This window comes from Lagopus muta, chromosome 1 (genome assembly GCF_023343835.1).
Source record: "Lagopus muta isolate bLagMut1 chromosome 1, bLagMut1 primary, whole genome shotgun sequence".
In the NCBI taxonomy this organism is placed as follows: domain Eukaryota; kingdom Metazoa; phylum Chordata; class Aves; order Galliformes; family Phasianidae; genus Lagopus; species Lagopus muta.
Window position 1 is genome coordinate 128,902,330 of NC_064433.1, and position 21,336 is coordinate 128,923,665.

General features: G+C 39.8%; 2 protein-coding genes across 9 annotated transcripts in view; one reads left to right on the forward strand and one right to left on the reverse strand.

Moving 5' to 3' along the window:
- PPP2R3B (protein phosphatase 2 regulatory subunit B''beta) overlaps positions 1 to 18,575 on the forward strand; it is a 50,171-nt gene extending 31,596 nt beyond the window's left edge. For 6 of the 7 annotated variants that reach the window (XM_048934456.1, XM_048934457.1, XM_048934459.1 and 3 more), the window contains 11 exons: positions 163 to 266; positions 815 to 917; positions 2,131 to 2,205; positions 5,573 to 5,659; positions 6,075 to 6,231; positions 7,362 to 7,410; positions 8,324 to 8,413; positions 9,391 to 9,566; positions 12,583 to 12,701; positions 12,865 to 12,971; positions 16,136 to 18,575. In XM_048934456.1, the coding sequence (XP_048790413.1) occupies positions 163 to 266; positions 815 to 917; positions 2,131 to 2,205; positions 5,573 to 5,659; positions 6,075 to 6,231; positions 7,362 to 7,410; positions 8,324 to 8,413; positions 9,391 to 9,566; positions 12,583 to 12,701; positions 12,865 to 12,971; positions 16,136 to 16,280 (1,212 nt within the window). In that variant the 3' untranslated portion in view covers positions 16,281 to 18,575. The remainder of the gene's footprint in view (positions 1 to 162; positions 267 to 814; positions 918 to 2,130; positions 2,206 to 5,572; positions 5,660 to 6,074; positions 6,232 to 7,361; positions 7,411 to 8,323; positions 8,414 to 9,390; positions 9,567 to 12,582; positions 12,702 to 12,864; positions 12,972 to 16,135) is intronic. The other variant, XM_048934460.1, reaches the window with a different exon arrangement.
- Positions 18,576 to 18,705: 130 nt separating this feature from the next.
- Positions 18,706 to 21,336, reverse strand: part of LOC125688396 (cohesin subunit SA-2-like) — a 55,880-nt gene continuing 53,249 nt past the window's right edge. For both annotated transcript variants that reach the window (XM_048934431.1, XM_048934432.1), the window contains exons 30-32: positions 20,849 to 21,023; positions 20,472 to 20,565; positions 18,706 to 19,165 (exon numbers count right to left, since the gene is read on the reverse strand). In XM_048934431.1, the coding sequence (XP_048790388.1) occupies positions 19,157 to 19,165; positions 20,472 to 20,565; positions 20,849 to 21,023 (278 nt within the window). In that variant the 3' untranslated portion in view covers positions 18,706 to 19,156. The remainder of the gene's footprint in view (positions 19,166 to 20,471; positions 20,566 to 20,848; positions 21,024 to 21,336) is intronic.

Below are 21,336 nucleotides of genomic sequence, written 5' to 3' on the forward strand. Positions count from 1 at the left end.
CCCTACAGATATGTTCAGTGTTACTAAAAGGTTTTTCCCATGGTGTTGCCTTACTGTTTTTTCTTAATGCTTGTAAAACTTAATTTGAGAGATTTATAAATGAGGGAGTAGCCCTCGGATAAAAAAATCAATGAGTTGACTTGATGTATGCTCTAATTACAGGCTTGTGATTGCCCGCTCTACTGGAAAGGTCCTTTGTTTTACTGTGCTGGAGGTGAACGAACGGGATACGTGTCAGTTCATAAATTTGTTGCAATGTGGCGGAAGTAAGTAGATTACTTTCTCAGAGATACTGTATTTTTATTTCTTTAATTGAAATGTGTATTTTAAGCTCTGAATGAGATCCAGTGTATGAAGGGAAAGAAAAGAATGTCCTGTAATCAACTGTTGACAGCAAACTTGTACGTGAGAGAATGTAAGAATATCACCCCTTCTAAAACAAGCAAACAAATCTTTACTTGTTATGATCAAAGATTTTGAAATATTGTTTGATAAATGGCTGGCTATTTATGGGAAAAGTGAAAACCATGGGCGTAACTTGCAGGTGTCAGTTCTGAGCAGAACTGCATCTTTCTAGCTTACATTCTAGTTCTAACTGGAAAATGTCTTCTCATGTAAGCAATTGTGTGGAGTACCCACTTACAAGCTGATACTGCTCGATGACTTCCCCTATAGCTTAATTTGCCATGTGTGATTAACTTTTGAGTTAAATGTTGTGGTTGCTGTTTCATAGGCCTTTCTCAGAGGATTCCCATACAAAGTAGTATCAACAATTTTCTGTGTACAGTAGTAAATGCACGTATTTATATTTCAGAATACTTCAGACCTGCTATGATGATGCTGCAAAGTTTGTTCATCTTCTAATGAACCCTGGATGCAACTACTTAGTGCAAGAAGACTTCATTCCTTTTTTACAAGTAAATTGCAATAATTACTAGCTCTACTAAACACAACTAAATTATGAATTTTTTTCAATTCTTTTTTGAGCTAACTGTACATTTTCATGGTCTTCATTAAAGCTTATTAATAATATTTTAGTGTAACTTGCTTTGTGTGGTCCACACGAGTGAGATCTTTTAAGACCTACATTAAGATGTATGGATCTTGCTTGCAGGAGTATCAGACAACCTTTAGGGTTTTGAAAGGTAGTTGAAATTACAAGGGCTGTTCTGAAAGCAATGTCTCATGTTACATTATGTTAGTCCACAATGTCAGAGGTGGATTGGAAGGATAGCAGTAGAGGTTGAAACTTCCCACGGTTTTCTGTTATATTTTGTTGCTGTGCGACTGATGGCAGCAGATGGGCAGCCAGACAGAATAAACATGGAATTACACATGAAGCAAATGTGTGTCACTGAATTCCTCTTTTCAGAAAAAATGCCATTCATTGACACTTACTGAACATTTAAGGAGACCAGATAGTGAGCACAGTGAGGCAGTGGGTGGTGTGTTTCAGCAGTGACAACAGTATATGAAAGTCAAGCCATGTTCCAGATAGCCATGCAGATGTTTTTTTTATTTTTGGAAGCACAGTATGCAGGCTCTTGTTCATTGCTGGCAAAAATACACAGCTAATGGTGCAGACTGTGCTGAAAACAGTGTTTGGTAGCTGAGAATTTGCTCTATCAGACAGTGTTATTGTGCTCTTTGTACCTGTTACAGCAACGCCATGGAAATAAATAGGAGGCATTACTTTCAGAGCAGCCTTTGTGCTTAAGGAGGGCCTTTGGAGGGCAAACTGCTTTTCTGTATTCAAGACCTAATGCAATTTCTCTCAAAGAGCACAAAAAGATACATATTTCTAGAACCTAAATTGACTTGAGTGAATCATCATCAGAGGCAGAATTACAAGCATTGCAGTCATCAGTAGTATTCACCTGACCAATTTATTCAAAGTCTTCTGTCCATCTGAAATATGGGAAATCATCTGTTTGTATGGCTTTTAAAAGATAATTTTATTTTTTGAATGTCAACAGTGTGCATACAGTGTGCTTCAAATGAAGTTATTAATTGTTGTAGTTCATTTGAACTGTTTTTTAGTTAAGGAAGAGGACATCTGCTAATGTGTGTTCATTGTTCTGTATGGACACTAATGGATGCTGTTCATGATATTGTTATTCCTTTGTGTAGGATGTGGTAAATAGCCATCCTGGCCTGTCATTTTTAAAAGAAGCATCTGAGTTTCATTCTCGGTACATTACCACAGTAAGTGTTTTTTATTTGGAAAAGCTATTTTTGGTCAACTAAGTATGGAAATGACTAAAATTAGACAAAATGTATAAGCATCTTTGTCCTTTGGGGGGGAAAAGTTAAGTATGCTGCCAGTCTTCATGTCAGCATGACTAGAAATATTGCAAAGAAAATTAATTTCTGGAGTATCATAGTAGAAACTGTTGAACTTAATACAAGGATGAGAAACACCAAATTGTAGAAGTGTAAAACGAGTTAATGAACATTGAAATAAAGAACAGATTGTTATCTTAAAGACTTGATTGTCAGTATAGACTGCTGGAATCTTGACTGTAGTCTGGGATTAATTAAATGAAATTTTGAAAGAAGGGTCTGTGTTCACATGATTATGTTCAGTGTCAAGTAAAATAATGATAATACTGAGACTGTTTACCACATCCATCTCCAGGGATGTGGAAGCTCCATTTCTCTCTTCCTATGGTGATGCGAATGAAGTGCTCTTTCTGTACACAAGGGAAAAATCAGTGACATTACATTTTCTCAATTGTAAACAAGGCAGCCAATTCCAGTGAAGTCTCAGAAGATTAAAATTCCACAGAGTGACATTCCATTCACTCTCTGTGCATGTGAAAACTAGTTTAATAGATCTTCCCAACAACAAAAAAAGACAAACAACATGCAGCTTATAGTTCCACCCAGACCTAAATTGTAGAAAATCTTTTTTTGATGGATTTTTTTTTTTTTTAAGTATTTGGTTTTGGTTTCTCCTATCCTACATAGAGAGACTGCCAGCCTATCAAGTAGATCCCTATCAAGTAGTGCTTTAGATTTTGCTTCTTGTCTTAATTATTACATGAGCTCCCAGAACTTTCTTGTCAAATGTGAGTAAGGGAAATGTTCTGACAGTGAGTAGTTTTCTTTATTAACAGATTGTGGTTTGTATCAAAGCCTGCTCTGCTAAAAATTGTGAAAGCTTGCTATAGGAAGGAGAAGGTTTTGCCATTTCCAGTTACTTTTCTTTGGATGAATAGCTTATTTTAGTAGGTCTGAGCCCAGCAGTGTTGAATAAATTAGTGCTGCAAGTACTTGACTAACAACATTTAGTCTGCAAGAGAAGTCCGTGTGTAATCAAAATGCCAGAAAAAACATCAATATTGGTAAGAATATGGTAAGAATATTTGAAATGCCAATCTGCAGGTTAAAAATGACAAGAGGACTCTCTGCCATTACTTCATGTCTTATTTCTGGATGGAACTGCTATTGATAAATTGAGCTACATGGTCTTCTAAAATTCTTGGAATTGTGTTGGAAGCTGCTACTGATACAACTGTAGGTGGTTTTTCTCTGAGACAAAATCAGGTGTTTTATGCTTACGCTCAGGGTAGCTTTAATCTTGCTACGTGAAGCTTTATGTAAATGATGTTGTAAGCATTACAGCTGAAGATTTAATGTCTTCTGATTATTGCCAGTTGCAAGATCAATTTTTCTGCTGTTTCTCTGTATATTTGTATTCATACTTATGTAACCTTTAACTCTTTAATGAAGAGAGCATCTTGTTGGTTGGTCAGTCTAGGGTAAGCATTTGGTTCTGCCTGCTAGGCAGGGGTCTATGTTGGTTGGTCAGTCTAGAGGTAAGGTTTGGTGCATCTCTGCCCAAGAGAAATCTGAAATACATTAAAAACTGTTGTCCTGACAAATGTGATACTGCATTCAATCTGCAAGTACGTTGTGTGTATGCCTGTGAACTCTTGAAATTGTAATCTCTGTATTCCATAATTTCTTCTCTCTTATGAGAAACTGTAGTGCAGCATAGTAAGGAGGGCAGTTCTTAAACAGTTGGCTTGTACTGTGCTTTGATTCACTTTAGAAAACTATTTTTTATGCCTATTCCCAGTTGTCTCCAGCAAACATTCAATTTTGTTTTTATTTTTAGACCAGTTAAATGTGTAACAGATGAGATAATGACATGCAGATGGATTAAGTTGCAAAGCTAAAGCAAAACCTTTTTAGAAAAAATTGCTTTGTAGTGTAAGCCAAAATCTGGGCCTTCCCTAAAATCACAATTAGAATTGGGCTAATTAACTTCCAAAAGCAGACCAGTCTATTCTCCTTTCTAGATCTATTGAACCAGCTGTTCTTGTTCGAAGTGTGAGCTGCAGAGCTTGCTGTAGCTTACTGCTTACAGGCAGCTTAAGCTTTATTTTAAAAACTTCATGGAAAAAGCTGCTCTTCTATTTGTGCTTCAGAATGGTTGGTTTCTTTAAACTACTGATAATAATGCAGTTACATCTGAAGTAATACAAACTGAAATAAAAAGGCCTTTCGTTTGGAGGAGGGAAGGAATTCCTTAAGAGATGGCCTTTTAGCTGGTAACTATTGTTGCAAATAAAATGCTGTACATATACTGCATTCAGTATTTAGCTTATCAGCAGGGTACAGTTCATCTCCAGTTAAGCAATTACAGCTCATAATACACTCAGGTTTTTTGTCTGGTGACTGGCGAATGAATTATTTGAGATGCTCATGTGCTTAAGTCAAAATAATTGAAATGAATATTTTAGATACAGAAAAATGGTGTTTTAATTCATGAACATTAGACTTTAAACCAAGCAAATTGTGTTAAATGCATGAATCAATCAAAATGACCTACAGGTGCAACTGATTTAAATAGATTCTATGGATAATCAGTTGGATGAATAGGATTTTGATTCTAATATCGCTGATGTCATAGAAAAGTCATTCTTACTAGTTTTGTTACTCAGAAATCACTTCTGTGCTGTTTTTTATAACTACTGTCAGTTTTTTATCTAGCTTTAAATAGAATGAAATGGGAAAAATGTATTATGTGTCCACCTGCAGGAAGTGTTCTTTTTGTTAGATGTTTGTTTCTTCTGTTTGTGGTTATGGTATCAGAAGTTATGGTATCCCCCAGTGCTCTGGTCTTCTTTAAACAGACCCCATTCTATTTCTGTCACTTCATTTATGAAATACTTTCATAGCAAATACGGGCCCTTAAGTCTGAAGCCATGAAATATATTAATAGCTTTATTGCCTATAATCTTAGAAGATGGGAAGGCAGTGAAATTGTCGATAAACATCTTCTGCATAGCATGCAGGAATTCTGCCCATTTGCTGTGTAGGATGTGGGTACTGCAGCATTGCAGTACACTACCTGGATTAGTTTAGCTATAGCTGGAAATAGCTTCATAATATGATGTAGTACACTGATGCTTAGCAGTGGGAACAACAGACTCGTAAGCTGCTCATTTGGGTGGAAAATGGAGTCCTGTAATGCAGCTGAGCTAGGACTCATTTTTGATCACAAGTGCTTAGGAGGTTGTTCTGATGGCATGCCTGAGATCACCTTTTTGTTTTCTTGCAGGTTATACAGAGAATATTTTATACAGTAAATAGGTCCTGGTCTGGGAAAATCACTTGCAATGAGCTCAGGAAAAGCAATTTTTTGCAGGTATGTAGTATCTTCTGCAAGATGTCTTCACAAGTTTAAAACAAGCACTAGCTAAATGCTTTGGGGAGTAAGATAGGCATTTCCTTCTCTTGCAAAATCTAGTAGGGGCTAGATTATATTAATTCTCCTACTGTATAATATGCTTAAATGTCATTTTATGTAGATCTGCATATGTGCACCTCTGATTAGCGAAAGTCTAGCTGATCTCGTTCTTCTGTGGATACTTTAGCTTTCAACCTTGTCTGTTAAGTCTTTGCTGTCATGCTGTGTGATGCGCATCGTCTCAGAAGCTCATGATTCTTCCACTGACATACTGTTAGGTAACAGTAATATTAGTCTGGTTATCAGAACTCAGATGATTCAGCAGCTGTCTTAAAAATTCTTTAATGTGTTCTGTTTATCCTTCTGATAATAGAATGTGGCATTATTGGAAGAGGAAGCTGATATTAACCAGCTGACAGAGTACTTCTCATATGAACATTTTTATGTTATCTATTGCAAATTTTGGGAGCTGGATACAGACCATGACCTCTATATTGATCGGAAGGATTTAGCTCGACATAATGATCATGGTATGACAAATGAAGCATCTTTCTTTACATGTGTTAAATTACTTGCAAGCTTTCAACTGAACAAGTAGTTAACTGCAAAGACCAGTGTTCAGGAGACTTCCTGTAGCTGATCCTCCTTGCTTAGGGAAATAAAGCAGGACAAGTAAGCTCCGATCCTGCTTTGTGTCCAGGAATACTAGATTGGAAGAAAACTCTGAATTCTGATCCTGACAAAGAAGTAGAGGAGGAAATAGGTCACTTTTCACCTCTTGAGATCAAGTCTACACACTTAGAAATTTAAGTCTTGATGTATTATCAGTGGGGGATTGTTTTGGAAACAATCTGTTATTGTTAAAGTAGTATGACACTTACGGCAAGGTATGGAAGGAGAAAAAAGTAGGGCAAGTATATGTTGTTACTTTGCTTATTTTAGTTTATTCAGCTGCAGTATGTTTTCTTTAAATATCATTTAGTAGCTTTCTATTTTCTATATTCAAAATATACAGTCACTAAGATTCTGTATTCTTGCACACTCCCTATTTTAAATGTTCTTGTATGAACATTTTACCTTTTATGAAGCTGTTATTTTTTTTTTTGTATGGTTTGTGTCCCTTGTCATCATTGTCCTCTTCAGGACAGGAAAGTTCACTCAAACGTGAACTGACCATGGAATATTATCCCAGATTAAAAAGAATAAGCATCATTCTGATTGCTTTTGGGAGCTTGCCTGTAGAAGTCTTTATTTTAGGACACTAAGGCAAGATTATTTCATTTGTGAGGTTTCTCTAGTAGGCACACTGTTTATAAATACACACACACACACACACACACACACACACATGCACACACAATTTGCCAGAAAGCAAGGGCACTTGAAACTATAATGGCACTCGAGAACATGATTTACTTGTCAAAGAACTAATAAATGCCATCTTACTAATCAGCCAATTTTATTACTTTTGCTGTGTTACTGTTCCTGCATCGTCTGAATTCAAAGTTGATTGGTTCAAGGCTCAAAAGAATTAATGAGCACTGTAGGTGATCTTTCTTACAGATGTTTATATATGAGGTTTGTGATAAACTTTTCAGCTAGACAGTACATGGTAAAAGTAACGTGCACCACTGATACAATTTTAAATCTTTCTTTCCAGCAATATCAAATAGAATGATAGAGAGGATCTTCTCAGGAGCAGTAACAAGGTAATTATTTTGCATGCTGATCTAAACACAGTCTAATATTCATATATTTGCTTGCAAAATTGAGTATCATTATCCTCAGAATTAAATGACGTCCCCTTGAAATGAAATGCTGAACTTCAGGATTTAATACTGAGCAATCTCCCAAGCGTTCTTGAAAGCTTTGGCTCAGCCAAGGATCTTCAGTCTTTCTTTATTACTACAAGCGCTCATCGCTTAGTATCATATGGCATAGCAAGGATGGGAATAAAGAGGGGAAGAAATGCTGGTGGTGTTCTCATATCCTTAAATCCTGAGAAGCTTTCAAAGGGATTTGGGATTTTTAATACTACTCACACAATCAAATTTGCAACAAGTTCTTGCATCAGGGTTGCAAAAATAAGTCTAGAATGTGGTCGATAAACAGAAATAACAAAAGCTGAAATGAATAACAAATGAAGTGGACAGGTACGTCTACAGATTACACAACTGTGTGAGCAGGGAAGGATTAGGAGTGGAACATAACAAGCTGTGACCTGCTTACCTAACTTTTTGCTAGAAAGGTTGATTGTGTGTCATCAGAATGTATTTGGGTTCTGAGCTCTGTGGTATGAGTAGGAAAAATCATTTTGTTGTCACATATACTTCATGAATGTTCTGTCTCCTTTTTATCTTTTTTCTTCTTTTTTACAACATTTCTAGTACACATTTTTGTTCTTTTGCCACCTTCCTCTTTAAATATCCACTGCAGTAGCAACAGAACAGAACTCGTAAGGTCTTTTTTTCCTTAATGATCATAGTCACTGATAGGTCACCTTCAAACACTCTGTCTTTTGATACATGAACAGTTAATAGCACCAAGGAAAATAATCTTTGTTTAGTAAAGCCTGGATGTTTTAACATAAATTCTTTTTTTTTCTCTGCATTGATTGTCAAGAGGTAGAAAAGCACAAAAAGATGGAAAAATTAGCTATGCTGATTTTGTCTGGTTTTTGATATCTGAAGAAGACAAGAAGACACCAACTAGGTAAGAATGCATTTATTTTATCAGAAATAAAGACTGGCTTATACAGAAGACTGCTGATGCTCAGCTGGAACTTAAGAAACTAAATAATTAAAAAGATGAGTAGAATACTGGCCCAGTTGGTTACATCATCCTTGTTTCTCAGTGTCTTTGATTGTTGCTGCATAAAAGTCTTTAATATCAAAGCAGATAACTATTATTCTTCATGTGCTATAGGTTGATTACTTATAGTCGAGCTCGTACACAAAGGGAACTACAGTTGTTTCATGATACCAGTGGTATTGGAACTGTACAGCTAGCATTAGTAGTAGAATGTTTGTTAGAAACTTACTGCGTGATATGTTACTGGCTTGCACAATATGAAAAAAAAACTTGTTTTGATACAAAATTATATTTTTATTTGGCTCCTATCGACAACTGTTTACATGGCTTGTTAGTGATAGAAAAGGTGAATGGTTTTAAACTGAGATAGGGGAGATTTAGGTTTAGATACAGGAGGAAGTTTTTTCACACAGAGGGTGATGACACACTGGAGCAGGTTGTCCAAGGAGGCTGTGGATGCCCCATCCCTGGAGGCATTCAAGGCCAGGCTGGATGTGGCTCTGGGCAGCCTGGTCTGCTGGTTGCTGACCCTGCACATAGCAGGGGGTTGAAACTAGATGATCTTTGAGGTCTCTTTCAATCCAGGCCATTCTGTGATTCTGTGACTTTTATGTAAAGCCACATGTTTAAGTTTTCTCCTTCCTCACAACTAAAAAGTGCATTTTCAGATGCAAATAATGTTACATGAAAGGACAAATACCGGAACTGTTATCAAGACAGTTTTTCTTGTTGAGTGACTTCCATGGCATTCTGGAATGTAGTCTTAAAACTAGTTTTGCATCTGTATGTAGAATAGCCTATAAGACAAGCACTGTAAATTCTGAAAATTCTTGCATGCTTGTGTAAACTGCTTGTTGCTGTTAATTACTGAATTTCAGCATTGAATACTGGTTTCGCTGCATGGATCTTGATGGAGATGGAGCTTTGTCTATGTATGAATTGGAGTATTTTTATGAAGAACAGTGCCAAAAATTAGATAACATGGCCATAGAACCCTTGCCATTTGAAGATTGTTTGTGCCAGATGCTGGATCTTGTGAAGCCACAATGTGAAGGTAGTAAAACCTTTTTCCATTCTGTAACTCCTGCTTTTCTGGATAAAGATCTAGAGAACCACTAACAGCGTGGTCATACCAAAAATAAGCCTTTGGATGGTCATCTATCTAGAAGTCTGTTGGTGCATAAAAGTGGTGTTTATTAATTGAATGATCTTCCAAGGATGAGCAAGCGTTCATTTCAGTACTAACATTGAATATGCTGCTTAAAAATACCTCGAAGTCTTTTAATGGATAATAGCCACGTTATTCTCAAATCTTTTTGATGAGGTCTTTTTCACTATCTGGCTGAGGTGATATTGCATATTGCTGCGTTGTTGAAGAGAAGCATACTGCATGTTCATGGCTTCTACCCCATGTGCAGTTTCTGATATTGGTCACATAAGTTTGATAAAACTTTTTTGTAGCTGGGATGAACAAGTTTTCAAGGATTTCTTGAACTCAACACAACTGAGGTTGGCACGTATCTAAATCTAACATCTGAACACACGTCCGTACTTAGCGCTGATAATCCTTTTTATGGCTATGCTTTTTAATGTGAACTTCAGTGTGTAAAAGGATTTGGCACGCAGTCTGGTTGCTATTCTTATACAGACTCTGGATCGCAGTAAATGTGGAACTTGCATATTTGTCCTTGAAGTGTTTGATAGGAGTAGTAACCTCTACCACATACGCTCATGTCTGCTGTTTTCATGGTGAAAAGAAATTGTTGAACGTCTGTGCTTTTGATTACCAAATATAATGTTGTGCTGAAGTCTTGCATTTGTGCACTCTTTTAGATGAGGAGTTGACTTTTGCCTACTATTATTTCAAGAGTCACTTCAGTAGTGCATAAGAGGCTTATTCTGTTTACTATCTACAAAATTATGGTTGGAGTATAAATTAATAGTTCTGCTTGTCGCCCACTTCCTTTCCAGTATAAAATTACCAGAAACTTTCTTTTGTTGAAAGAAAGGCACTTGACTTTTATGGAGACGTGCAGTTTCACGTACTAAGAGAATTGAAATAACTCAAAATTTGCTCAAGAGAACTCAAAGCTTCACTTGATGATTTAAATAAAGTTAATATGAATTTGCTAGGTGAAAACGCATAAAGGTGATAAAATTGTAAATGAAAAAGATGTAACATGTATGTTTCAGCTGGAAGCTTTAGTTCTAGATATCTGTGGAATTAAGCCCAAGATCAGCATGTGTAATTCAAGATGAGGGAGGATTAAAGATTAAGTGAAATAAGCACTTAAAAATTAAATGGTTTCCTACAGTAATATCCCAGACTTAAGGTGTCCCTTCCAAATGCTTCTGAAAGACAGACATTTTTGATGTCAATCAAAATCTCAGATCAATGAGATTTATGTGTCTCTTATGTAGCTGTAGATAGTATAAGGAGGTTGTGAAAGGTGGTGAAAGGGGAAAGAGTTGTATGGGACAATGAAAGCAAAAACAAATTGTGAAGGTTTGATGGGTTTTCTTGAAACCTGAATGATGTGGAAAAGAAGAACTAAGAAAAACTCTTCTATTGTTTTCCTAACACAAAACTAGCTTCATCAATTGATGCTTCAGTTGGTAGATTTGAAACAAAAGGTAATATCGTACAATATGGTACAGTTTGTTACAAGATGCCTTGTGTACCAAAAAGCAAATTCTTGAGTTTGTAGAGACCTAAATTTAGCAATCTTGATTTCATTCTGGTCTCGTTGGTCTCTGAGAGACAATGTGGGTGTCTACATGAGTGTTAGGTATCTAAGCTGCCATTGCAGTAAATGGAAACTAGAGAGCAAATTGGTGAACCAAATATAGGTGCCGCACTTAAATTGGGAGCTTATATAACTAGGACTCACAATCAATCAGTTGCTTGGTTGTGGAGAGATGCTGCCACTTGAGATGACCTGATACATCAGACATCTGTGTGGGTCTGACAGATATGACACAGGTGCCATGAGGGCTTTGTGATGTTCTGGAGCATCAGCTGTAAGCTAGACAGAATACATGCAGATGGTGGCAGATGTGTGGCAACCATTTCCAAATGGGATTGAGATTCAAAGACCTCGACTTCCCTCCAGTGCCCTTGAGCCATACATTGTTAAAGGCTGCTAAGCTGGGTTACTAAGCTGAGGAAATACCGTTCTAAGTCTGGCTTCTATTGAGCTCTTCCATAACATCTGCAGTTGGCTGCTCTTTGACAGACAGTGGAAGACCAGCCCTAGATAAGGCATATTAATAAATTCCTAACTTTCAGCAATAGCCATCTGTCCTTACTTGCACATCTGATGTTTTTCAGTCTCTCTGTTCAATAGTCAGCCTTGAAATAAGGTAACATTTTCAAGCAAATCAGTAGATATTTCCAATGCTTTGTTATCCATTGTTGGGAGGATTTTTAAGAATCACTTCATAAAACAAAACACCTCTGAATTCTTAGCCTATCACTCAAGCAGTAAATACTGGTCACGCTGGGCAAATAAGAAAAACTACTCTCTGTAAAAAGCTCATTTACATGAAGCACAGTCACACTCTCAGGTCTAAAATACACACTTGAATGTTCAGGTCAAATAGAAGTTCTTATCCAAGGGAGAGCTGAAGGAGCTCAGTAAGATGGGGGTTACTTTCACTTACGTAATGCAGAATAATTCAGGCTGAAAGAAAGGGGAGCCACTGTCATACAGGGAAGAGAGAGGGATGCTGCCAGAGGAGCTTCCTACCTGCTGCCCAAACACTTTGGCAGGGAAGCTCACTGGAGGCATCCCTCTCTTGAGGAATCTCAGACAATTAGCTTGAATGTTTTTTTTTTAAATCTAAGTGTGGTAGATCTGCATCTCACTCCAGTATATTGAAAGAAGCAGGATAACAGTTAAAGCAAAGGAAAATATCTGCAATAATTAAGTTACATATTTCACCTATCTCCTATTGTGTTGAGCATCGGTAGCAACTGTTCTTAAGCATAACAATAACTTCTGAGTAGCATTTCTCCCTTTTGGAGAAAGGATAATCACAGCTTTAAATATCTTCTATCTTGTGTGCAGGAAAAATTACTCTGCATGATTTAAAGAGATGTAAGTTGACAAATGTGTTTTTTGATACCTTTTTCAACATTGAAAAATACCTCGACCATGAACAGAAGGATCAATTTTCTATTTTGCGGGTGAGTATGAAGCTGTAAAATGAATAATAATAAATAATAATAAAATAAATAATCTTTCTAGCTGCACACTTAAGTCATTAATATAATTATCACTGTAATCATTACAATTAGTATGTGATAATTGTTGTTATAATTTTGTCTAACTTGCAATGTGATTGCTTAGGAGAGTGAAGGTGAAAGTCCAGAGGTCTCTGACTGGGAGAAGTATGCTGCTGAAGAGTATGACATCTTGGTAGCAGAAGAGGCAGCAAGTGACCAGTGGAATGACGGGTAAGAATGTAACAGCTCAGCTGGTACGTGGCCTTTCTACTGTTGTAGAACCTCACCACCACTACTATCATTCATGCTATTTTTCCAGACTAGTGTTGTTGCCTGTGGTGGAGGAAGGAGTAATTTAAGTGCTCTGATAATGAGTGGTGGCCCTGAACAGTCCATATTGAGACTGGTGCTGTTCAATATCATCACTGTTGACACAGGGAGTGGGATTGCGTGCAGCCTCAGCAAGTTTGCGAAAAGCTAAGTTTTGTGGTGTAGTAAACGTGGTGGAAGGAAGGGATGCCATCCGGAGAGACTGATCTGCTGAAGAGGTGGCCTTGTGCAAACCTTATCGAGTTCAACAAGGCCAGGTGCAAGGAAGAGCCTGCTCTAGGGCTGGGGCAATCCCAAGCACGGATAGAGGCTAGATGATGAGTGGAATGAGTGTGTCTTCAGAAGAAGGCTTAGTGGCATTGGTGGAAGGAAAACTTGATATGAGGCAGCAATGAGGTGCCCTCACAGCCCAGAAAGCCAGCTGTATATTGGGCTGCATCATAAGATGTGTGGGCAGGGGGGGAGAGGGAGGTGATTTTCCTTCTATAGCCTCTGCCCTCATGAGACCCCATCTGCTTTCAGCTCTGGGAGGCCCAACACAAGAAAGACATGGAGCTGTTGGTGCGGGTCCAGAGCGGGGCCACAGAGATGATCAGAGGGCATCTCTCCTATGAGGGAAGGTTGAGGGAACTGGTCTTGTTGAGCCTGGGGAAGAGTCAGCTCTGGGGGGAAACCTTAAAGCAGCCTCCCAGTGCCTTAAGGGGAGACCACAAGAAAGCTGGGGAAGGACATTTTAACAAAGATTGTAGTGATAATGGCAAGGGGTGACAGTTTTAAACTAGAAGAGGGCAGGGTTTATATTAGACATGAGGAATAAATTCTGGCAGTGGCACAGGCTGCCTGGAGAATTGTATGCCCCATCCCTCCAAGTGTTCACAGCCAGGTTGGATGAGACCCTGGGTGGCAGTGGAAAGTGTCCCTGCGTGCAGCAGGGGATTGGGACAAGATTGTCTTTAAGGTTCCCTCCAACCCAAGACATTCTGTGATTTATAATATGTGAAAAGGGGAGAGCATTTTTAAATTTCTTTTTGTATCTTGGAAAGGAGTGAAAGTTGTATTCCATGAAGAAAGAAGAGCTCGGAAAGAGATGGGAATTTGCAGTTGGTTTGATAGTGTTTGAATAACTATCTTCTGAGTACAGGACAGACAGAGCCTGCAAATAGTATCTGTGCTGTCCTTTATTTTTGATGACTGGAAAAGCTGTTGTCATCTCTCTGTATTGCTATGCAACAGGCAAATTAAAAAGCTACATTTGAGATGTTAGCATTTATTTAAAGAAAGAAAGTCCTTCTCTGAAAGGTAGAATTAATTCTTGTAGAATGCTATAAATTGAAGGGTTGCATGTCAACATGGTCATTTTGGTAGAATATACATGTTTTCCAAACCCTCTTTTTAATCATAATTCAGTAAAGCAACTCTTAGAGTGAGTTTTATTTCCTATTTTGTAGGTTTTAACAATTTTGGGAAGGGCAAAATAATGTTTTTTTAAAGGGAGGGGGTGATTCAAACTGTTTTTTACTCAGCCTGATCTGTAGCTGGTGTTACCACGAAGTGTTAGGTTTACCAGGAATGTTACTGAAGCTGGGTTAATAGATTTGTCTATGAAGCTATTCAATGGAATCACATTCACAAATGAAAACATTTCTTTCCTCCTGCCTCTGATGTTCTTGCTGCTTTTTAGGGCAGTTTGGTTAGGTTGTGGATGGACTCAATGACCTTCAAGGTCTTTTTCAACCTGAGCAATTCTATGATTCTATTATTCTACTCTGTTAGTGTTTGTGATGGCTTTCTAGTGTTTAACACTTCTCTGCACTGTCATTCTCTGAAAGAATGCTTCTCCTTATCACCACATAATACCATTATAAGTCAAATTTGAAGAATGTGGCAGGAAACGAAGGTTTTGTGCTGGACAGATACTGCAGTATCTAAAGCTTCTTTGTTGCCTAATCTTGTTGAGTAGATGGAAATAATCCCATGCTGAGCTGAGATTCAGTAGCACTTGGGGAGACACACATGAACTGTAGTTGGCCTAGCCCAGGAAATGGTCCATTCTTTGATCACGGAAACACCAAGGTTGGAAAAGACCTTCAAGATCACCCAGTCCAGCCACCCTCCTATCACCAATAGTTCTCACTAAACCATGTCCCTCAGCACAAAATCCAAACGTTTCTTTGAACACCTCCAGGGTCGGTGACTCCACCACCTCCCTGGCAGCCCATTCCAGTGCCTGACCACTCTTTCAGAAAAGCAGTATTTCCTAACGTCCAGCCTGAATCTCCCCTGGTGCAGCTTGAAGCCATTCCCTCTAGTTCTGTCACCAGTTACATGAGAGAAGAGGCCGACCCCCAGCTCAATACAACCTCCCTTCAGGTACTCATAAAAGCAATGAGGTCTCCCCTGAGCCTCCTCTTCTCCAGACTGAACATTCCCAGCTCCCTCAGCCGCTCCCCATAAGCCCTGTGCTCCAGACCCCTCACCAGCTTTGTCGCTCTCCTTTGAACCCACTCCAGGGCCTCAATGTCTTTCCTGTAGCAAGGGCCCAAAACTGCACACAGCACTCGAGGTGCGGCCTCACCAGAGCTGAGTACAGGGGGACAGTCATTTCACTTCCCTGTTCCTGCTGGCAACACCGTCCTGATGCAAGCCAGGATGCCATTGGCCTTCTTGGCCACTCAGGCACAGTGCTAGCTCGTGTCCAGCCGAGCATCAATCAATACCCCAGGTCCATTTCCTCTACGCAGTCCTCCAGTCACTCCGCCCCAAGCCTGTAGCGTCGCCTGGGGTTGTTGTGGCCGAAGTGCAGGACCCGGCATTTGGCCTTGTTGAAACTCATCCCATTGCCCAGACATTAGACTGGTCCCTAAACAGCACTGAAGCAAATCTTTCTCCAGTGCTAGCATTCACTGACATTAGCTACACACTTTGTTAGCCACCATGATCAGCAGATGGTTGTCAGTAAACAGTCAGCTTTTGTTTTCCTGCTTCATTTCCTCTGACTTCTTTGTACTCACGCCTGCTTCATTAGGCACCTCCTAACATATCCAAACTTTGTTACCTGTTCCCAGATACGAGGCTGAACTGAATCCTGTAGACCACCAGAAGGCCAATGTCCTGAAGTATCAAATGGAAAAAAGACCATTTTTTGAAATGCCTTCCCATCTGGCTGATGTAGACTTGGACGAATACGACTACGAAGAGGACTTTGAGTAGCGGTTGCAGTCATCACTTGCAGAAGAGAAGGGACAGTCTGCAGCAGGTCTGCTACACACCTCTATGTTTCAGTGGGTTTTGGTTCCAGGAACTCAGCTTAGTTTTGTGCTAGAAGTATTTAATCACCAGACTACCTTTTCCATAAAAGAAATGCATTTGTATGGAATGACGAAACTTTTTGTATTTATTCAATACTCTCTAGTTTGTAAAATAGATTAAAATATTTATTTACAGATGTTGCGTAATTCCTTCTTGGAAGAATAACACTATTTGACTCGAGGGTAAATCTACTGTTTTTAAAACAACTCTGTACTTGTAAGTTGACGTGTGGTGCACTGACCATCTCCATCCCTTATGTAAATAGGTATTCCTGTACTGCTATGGGAGGGGAGGAGGCCATGCACTGCCAGCCAGGTGTGCGTCTGTGCTCATACAGCTTGTAGGGCTTTTCTGCCTTGCCAAGGAGGAGACGCCACTGTGAGCACGGGATTCGTCTCTTTCTTACAGATAGTTTCACGGGACAAGCTGGGCATTTTGGTGCATGAGGAAAACTAATGCCAGAAACAAGTTGCTTCCCTTCTCTGCACAGTCCTTATTTGCCTCAACTTTAACTTGCTTGGCCTTTTAAACTTCAGTGTTTTCGTTGACATTCATGATAAAGAGACGATTTAATAGTGAAGTCTGTTCGTGTTCATACTTGATCCAAAATGAGAGTGTTGAATTCTTGTAGAAGGAACCAATTTTTTAAAAAATCCTTTGTATAAATGTTACCTGATCAGTGATGTGCACTAATTTGTTGTGGGCATTCAGTGCTTTTGTCTGTCCCTCCCCTTCAGTTGTTTGCTATTGACACATTCCATGGATATTCATTCAGTGTCACAGCAGCTTGAAATTGTTGCCTCACTGTTAAACAGATTGTGTTGGGAAAAAAAATGGACAGAAAGATGTAAGTTATTTTTTGGTTGCAGTGTAGATCTGCTTAAAGTGTTTTAAAATCATGTTTGTATTTGCAAATAAAGATTTTCATACATGTAATGTAATGGTTCTAATTAATGTTATGTACTACATATAATTAACTTCCTATTAAATACCTTAAATGGTTCTTGTGAGTTACAAATGTATGCAGTCTGGTTAGATAATTACACCAAGCTGCATATTCAGAGCAATTGAGCTCTAGCAGCCTTTTCTCATCCCAGAGGTGGTGATGCTGAACAGCTGCATGTGGGACAGAGATCTGCTCTGCTCATCACACACCCTCACCCAGAGCCCTGCAGCCCTGTGCAGCTTCAGTAATGACAGCAATCAGCTCCTGCCTGTAGTCAGCCTGACCAGGGCAGAGCAGCCCACTTCAATACTGCTCTGAGGAGTTTCAAAAACTAAACCTCTGGGCTACTATTGCAATCTTTACAGAACCTTGCATGTCCCATTTCAGATTTCTCAAAATGTTTGATAGATACTTTCCTGTCGCTACACCCCTGTAATTTTGGGCTTTAAAACAGTAAAGAGCAAGACCAAAGGATTCAAGCTCTGCTCCCTGAAGTTGCCATGAGGAAGGGCTCTTTTAGAAGATAATCCTGAGCTTGTGTTGCTGTTCAGAGATTGTGGCATTCTGCTTTGCTCCGCTTGAAATCCTTCAGCTGGAAGCCAGTTTCTTACAACCACTCATCCACAGGCACCAACAGAGGAGGCCTCTCTGACCACATTTCTCTACCACACAGCATCATTTTCTCTGCAAAGGCTGTAGCACCGAAGCTATTATTGCTACTTTGTGGTTAATGAGTTGCCTCTTTATCCCTGCTCTCCATTACACTTCTGCTATTCAGTCCCCTCTTTTCCTAATAGTCTAATGGAGCAAATCATGGCATCACAGTAGAAATACCTTTTCTTGCAATACCCTGAATTGTACCTTCCATGAATAACAATGGTTAATGTGGTTTATTTTACACAGTTACAATCCAAAATATATAGAGAGTGTATATATATATATATATATAAAAAATAAAGCTGATGGATTAATGCAGCATGCAGTTCCACAGAGCAGCAAAGCAACAAAAAAAAAATCCCCAGCCTCCTCCCTCCAACCAACTCGTGTGAAGATCATTTCCAAACTCTTAATGGAAACATGATGATGAATGGTCGTATTTACAGCCCATTTATTTACATTATCTTTTCACGCTTTTCATTTTCCAAGTAAACACCCCATGATTACAGTGTATGGAGAATTTATTCCAGAGGAAAATACTCAGCTGGTCCGCTGTTGTTTTCTTTGTTGCTACAAGTCTTGAATCAAGTCTCTTGGGCGCACGCCCTCAATCCCCACAGGCAACAAACGCCGTTTCTGTGAGCGCTGGCATTCAGGAATACTTTCAGATGATTGGGTCCAAGTCGCAGGCTCTTTTCTCCCTGTGCTGGGGTTGTGTACAAGGATCTACACCCATCTCCATCCATCCTGGGCACCCCAGAAAGTAAGGAGTGCATCCAGCAGAACAATAAATAGGTGAGACATGCTTGCTCAAATCAGAGCCTGGGCAGAGCCTTCAAGTCAGAGTATGTCAGTACCCTGATTCCAATACTTGGGTTGGAATTTCTTCCAAGACCACATAGAAGTCGAGGATGAAGTTGAGTAATGATGTTCACAGCTCTCCCCCCTTGGAGCACACCACCCATCACACCAGGAATCCCCATAACCAGCAGTGCAGAGAATTCAACCACGCTGCTAGAAACTGGCACAGGGTGGGTGCCTACAGGGGGGGACTTGACCTGACACACATCTCCTGCTGCCTTGCTTGATGCCATTGCAACCACACTGTTTAGTTTTACAATTCAAAGAAAGAAACAGTACTGTGTTCATCATTTCTCTTCATCTTCTCAGTGTGTTAATTGTCCTACACCGGAAGAAAAAATAAAAGTCACTCTCACGCTATCCAGAAAAGGGCACAAAAAGAACGACAATAAAAGCTTCCAAACATTTAGTGATGTGGCCAAAGCTGGCTCTCAGTAAGCATCTGGTCCACTGATATAATTAATTTCTCCTATTATCTTCAGTAAGGGCTGCCCCAGGCCCATTGTCTAAGCAAATATTTTTACACTGGAGCAAAGCCCACTACTTTTTCTTCCAGTTGAAGTCAGTCACTCCACTACTCCGATATGAGGTGAAATCATTAACTTAACAAGAACACTTCACTTAAAAAGTAAACCATCAGCCAAGGTCTTTGAATGCAGCTATTTTATAGACCCCAGGTAGCCACTAGAAATCAAGGGGTTACCTGAATCACCACCAAAAACTGTCAGTGAAATGCTATTATTTGCATTGTATCAAAAGTTCAGAGAGCAGAGGGAAATGCAAGAGAAAAAGCCTGAAGGGCTGAAGGCTCAGCCCTTGCAACGGATGGCACAGCAAACCTTCAGAGGAAGGAAGGGCAGTGACCAGCTGGAGCCCTAGAAGCCTCGTGCCCTCTCTTTTCTTCCCTTTTCATTCCAGTTACTGCTGCAAGACCCATGGTGCAGCCTGTTGGAGTCCATGCACTCCACCCTCCCATTTCCTTCACTGCCCCAAATACTCATTCCTCAGCTGAGCTGAAATCCAGACAGGCAGCTGTAGTTTGGCTACACTCTCCTACCCAATCCCAGAGGCACAGTGCCCTCAATATAAACTCCAGGCTACACCAGCTGCCACTCTGAGCCCACACCACTTATGTGCTCCCCTTTAAATCCTCAGCTGGTTTGGGGACGATCTAGTCTCCCTAACAATTCCAAATGGAAAAGGGTAAGGAAGCAAGGAACAGCCCTGGGCTGATACCAAGTTTTTTTGTTTGTTTGTTTTATCTGAAACACACAATGCAAACAATTTCTGAAACAGATATTCCTTACAGGCCTATGGCAGTGCCATCTCTACAAGGTATCAGTAATACAAAGCACTGTAGCAAAGGGCTCCTAACATGGTTTTGAACTGAGATGGAAGATTTCAGTTAGATATAAGGAGAAAGTTTTTCACACAGAGGGTGGTGACACACTGGAACAGGTTGCCCAAGGAGGCTGTGGATGCCCCATCCCTGGAGGCATTCAAGGCCAGGCTGGATGTGGCTCTGGGCAGCCTGGTCTGGTGGTTGGTGACCCTGCACATAGCAAGGGGGTTAAACTAGATGATCGTTGTGGTGCTTTTCAACCCAGGAAAACACAGTCCAAAATTACCTGTTCTGTACCAACCACATCAACATCAACATCTTCACTTGTGTCTTCCACCTGTCCCTCCACTGAGACATCTTCTGCCTCAATCTCATCTTTGCTGGGGTGGGGAAAGAAAAATGAAAACTGTATCTTAAGAAACACTTCAAGAGAGATTTCACATTGCACAAATTTGATTAAGGCAGCTCTGTGACATCAGGGGACAAGTGAGCTAAAGGAGCAAACGTAGAGATTGGTCTGAGGAAACAAAACACACAAGCTGAAGGGCATCTGCACCTTTGCCCACAGAAAGATTACAAAAATCTTAAGGAGAGGCAGTTAGAGAAACTCCAGCTATCGATGCTAGGACAAATGAAGGAGCTTTTAAGACATAAAACTCTCACCTGCATCTCCTCTGCAGCCCTCCTGGACAACGCAGTGGCAAACGTTCCTTCAAGTGCTTCTCTTGAGATCTCAGCCTCTTTCTGCTTCTCCCTGCTGCAGAGCTAAGCTGGGAAGCATGCTCTAAGGCTGCTTCTTGGCTCACTGCTTCAGTATGGTTGGTTTCAGGCAAAGACCCTGGAAGAGAGCGAGCTATTCTTCAGCTTCATCCTTGGAGGTCACACACTGGACACTTCTGACAGCACTGTCTCTCCCACTACTGGGAAGCAATGGAGGCCAAGCTCAAAGGGAGATCTGGAGCAAAGCATTCATTGATTTCATTTGCCCACTCATCACTTCTGCAATTTAGATTTCTCATCGTGGCCCCAATCTTAAGTGCTATCAGTACCCTTGAGTCTGTATCACCCTCAAGAAAGAAGGGCCTCTGGGACATAAAGAACAAGATTTTTGAAGGTGGACCACTGAAAAAATCTGAGAAAGGATGAGATAA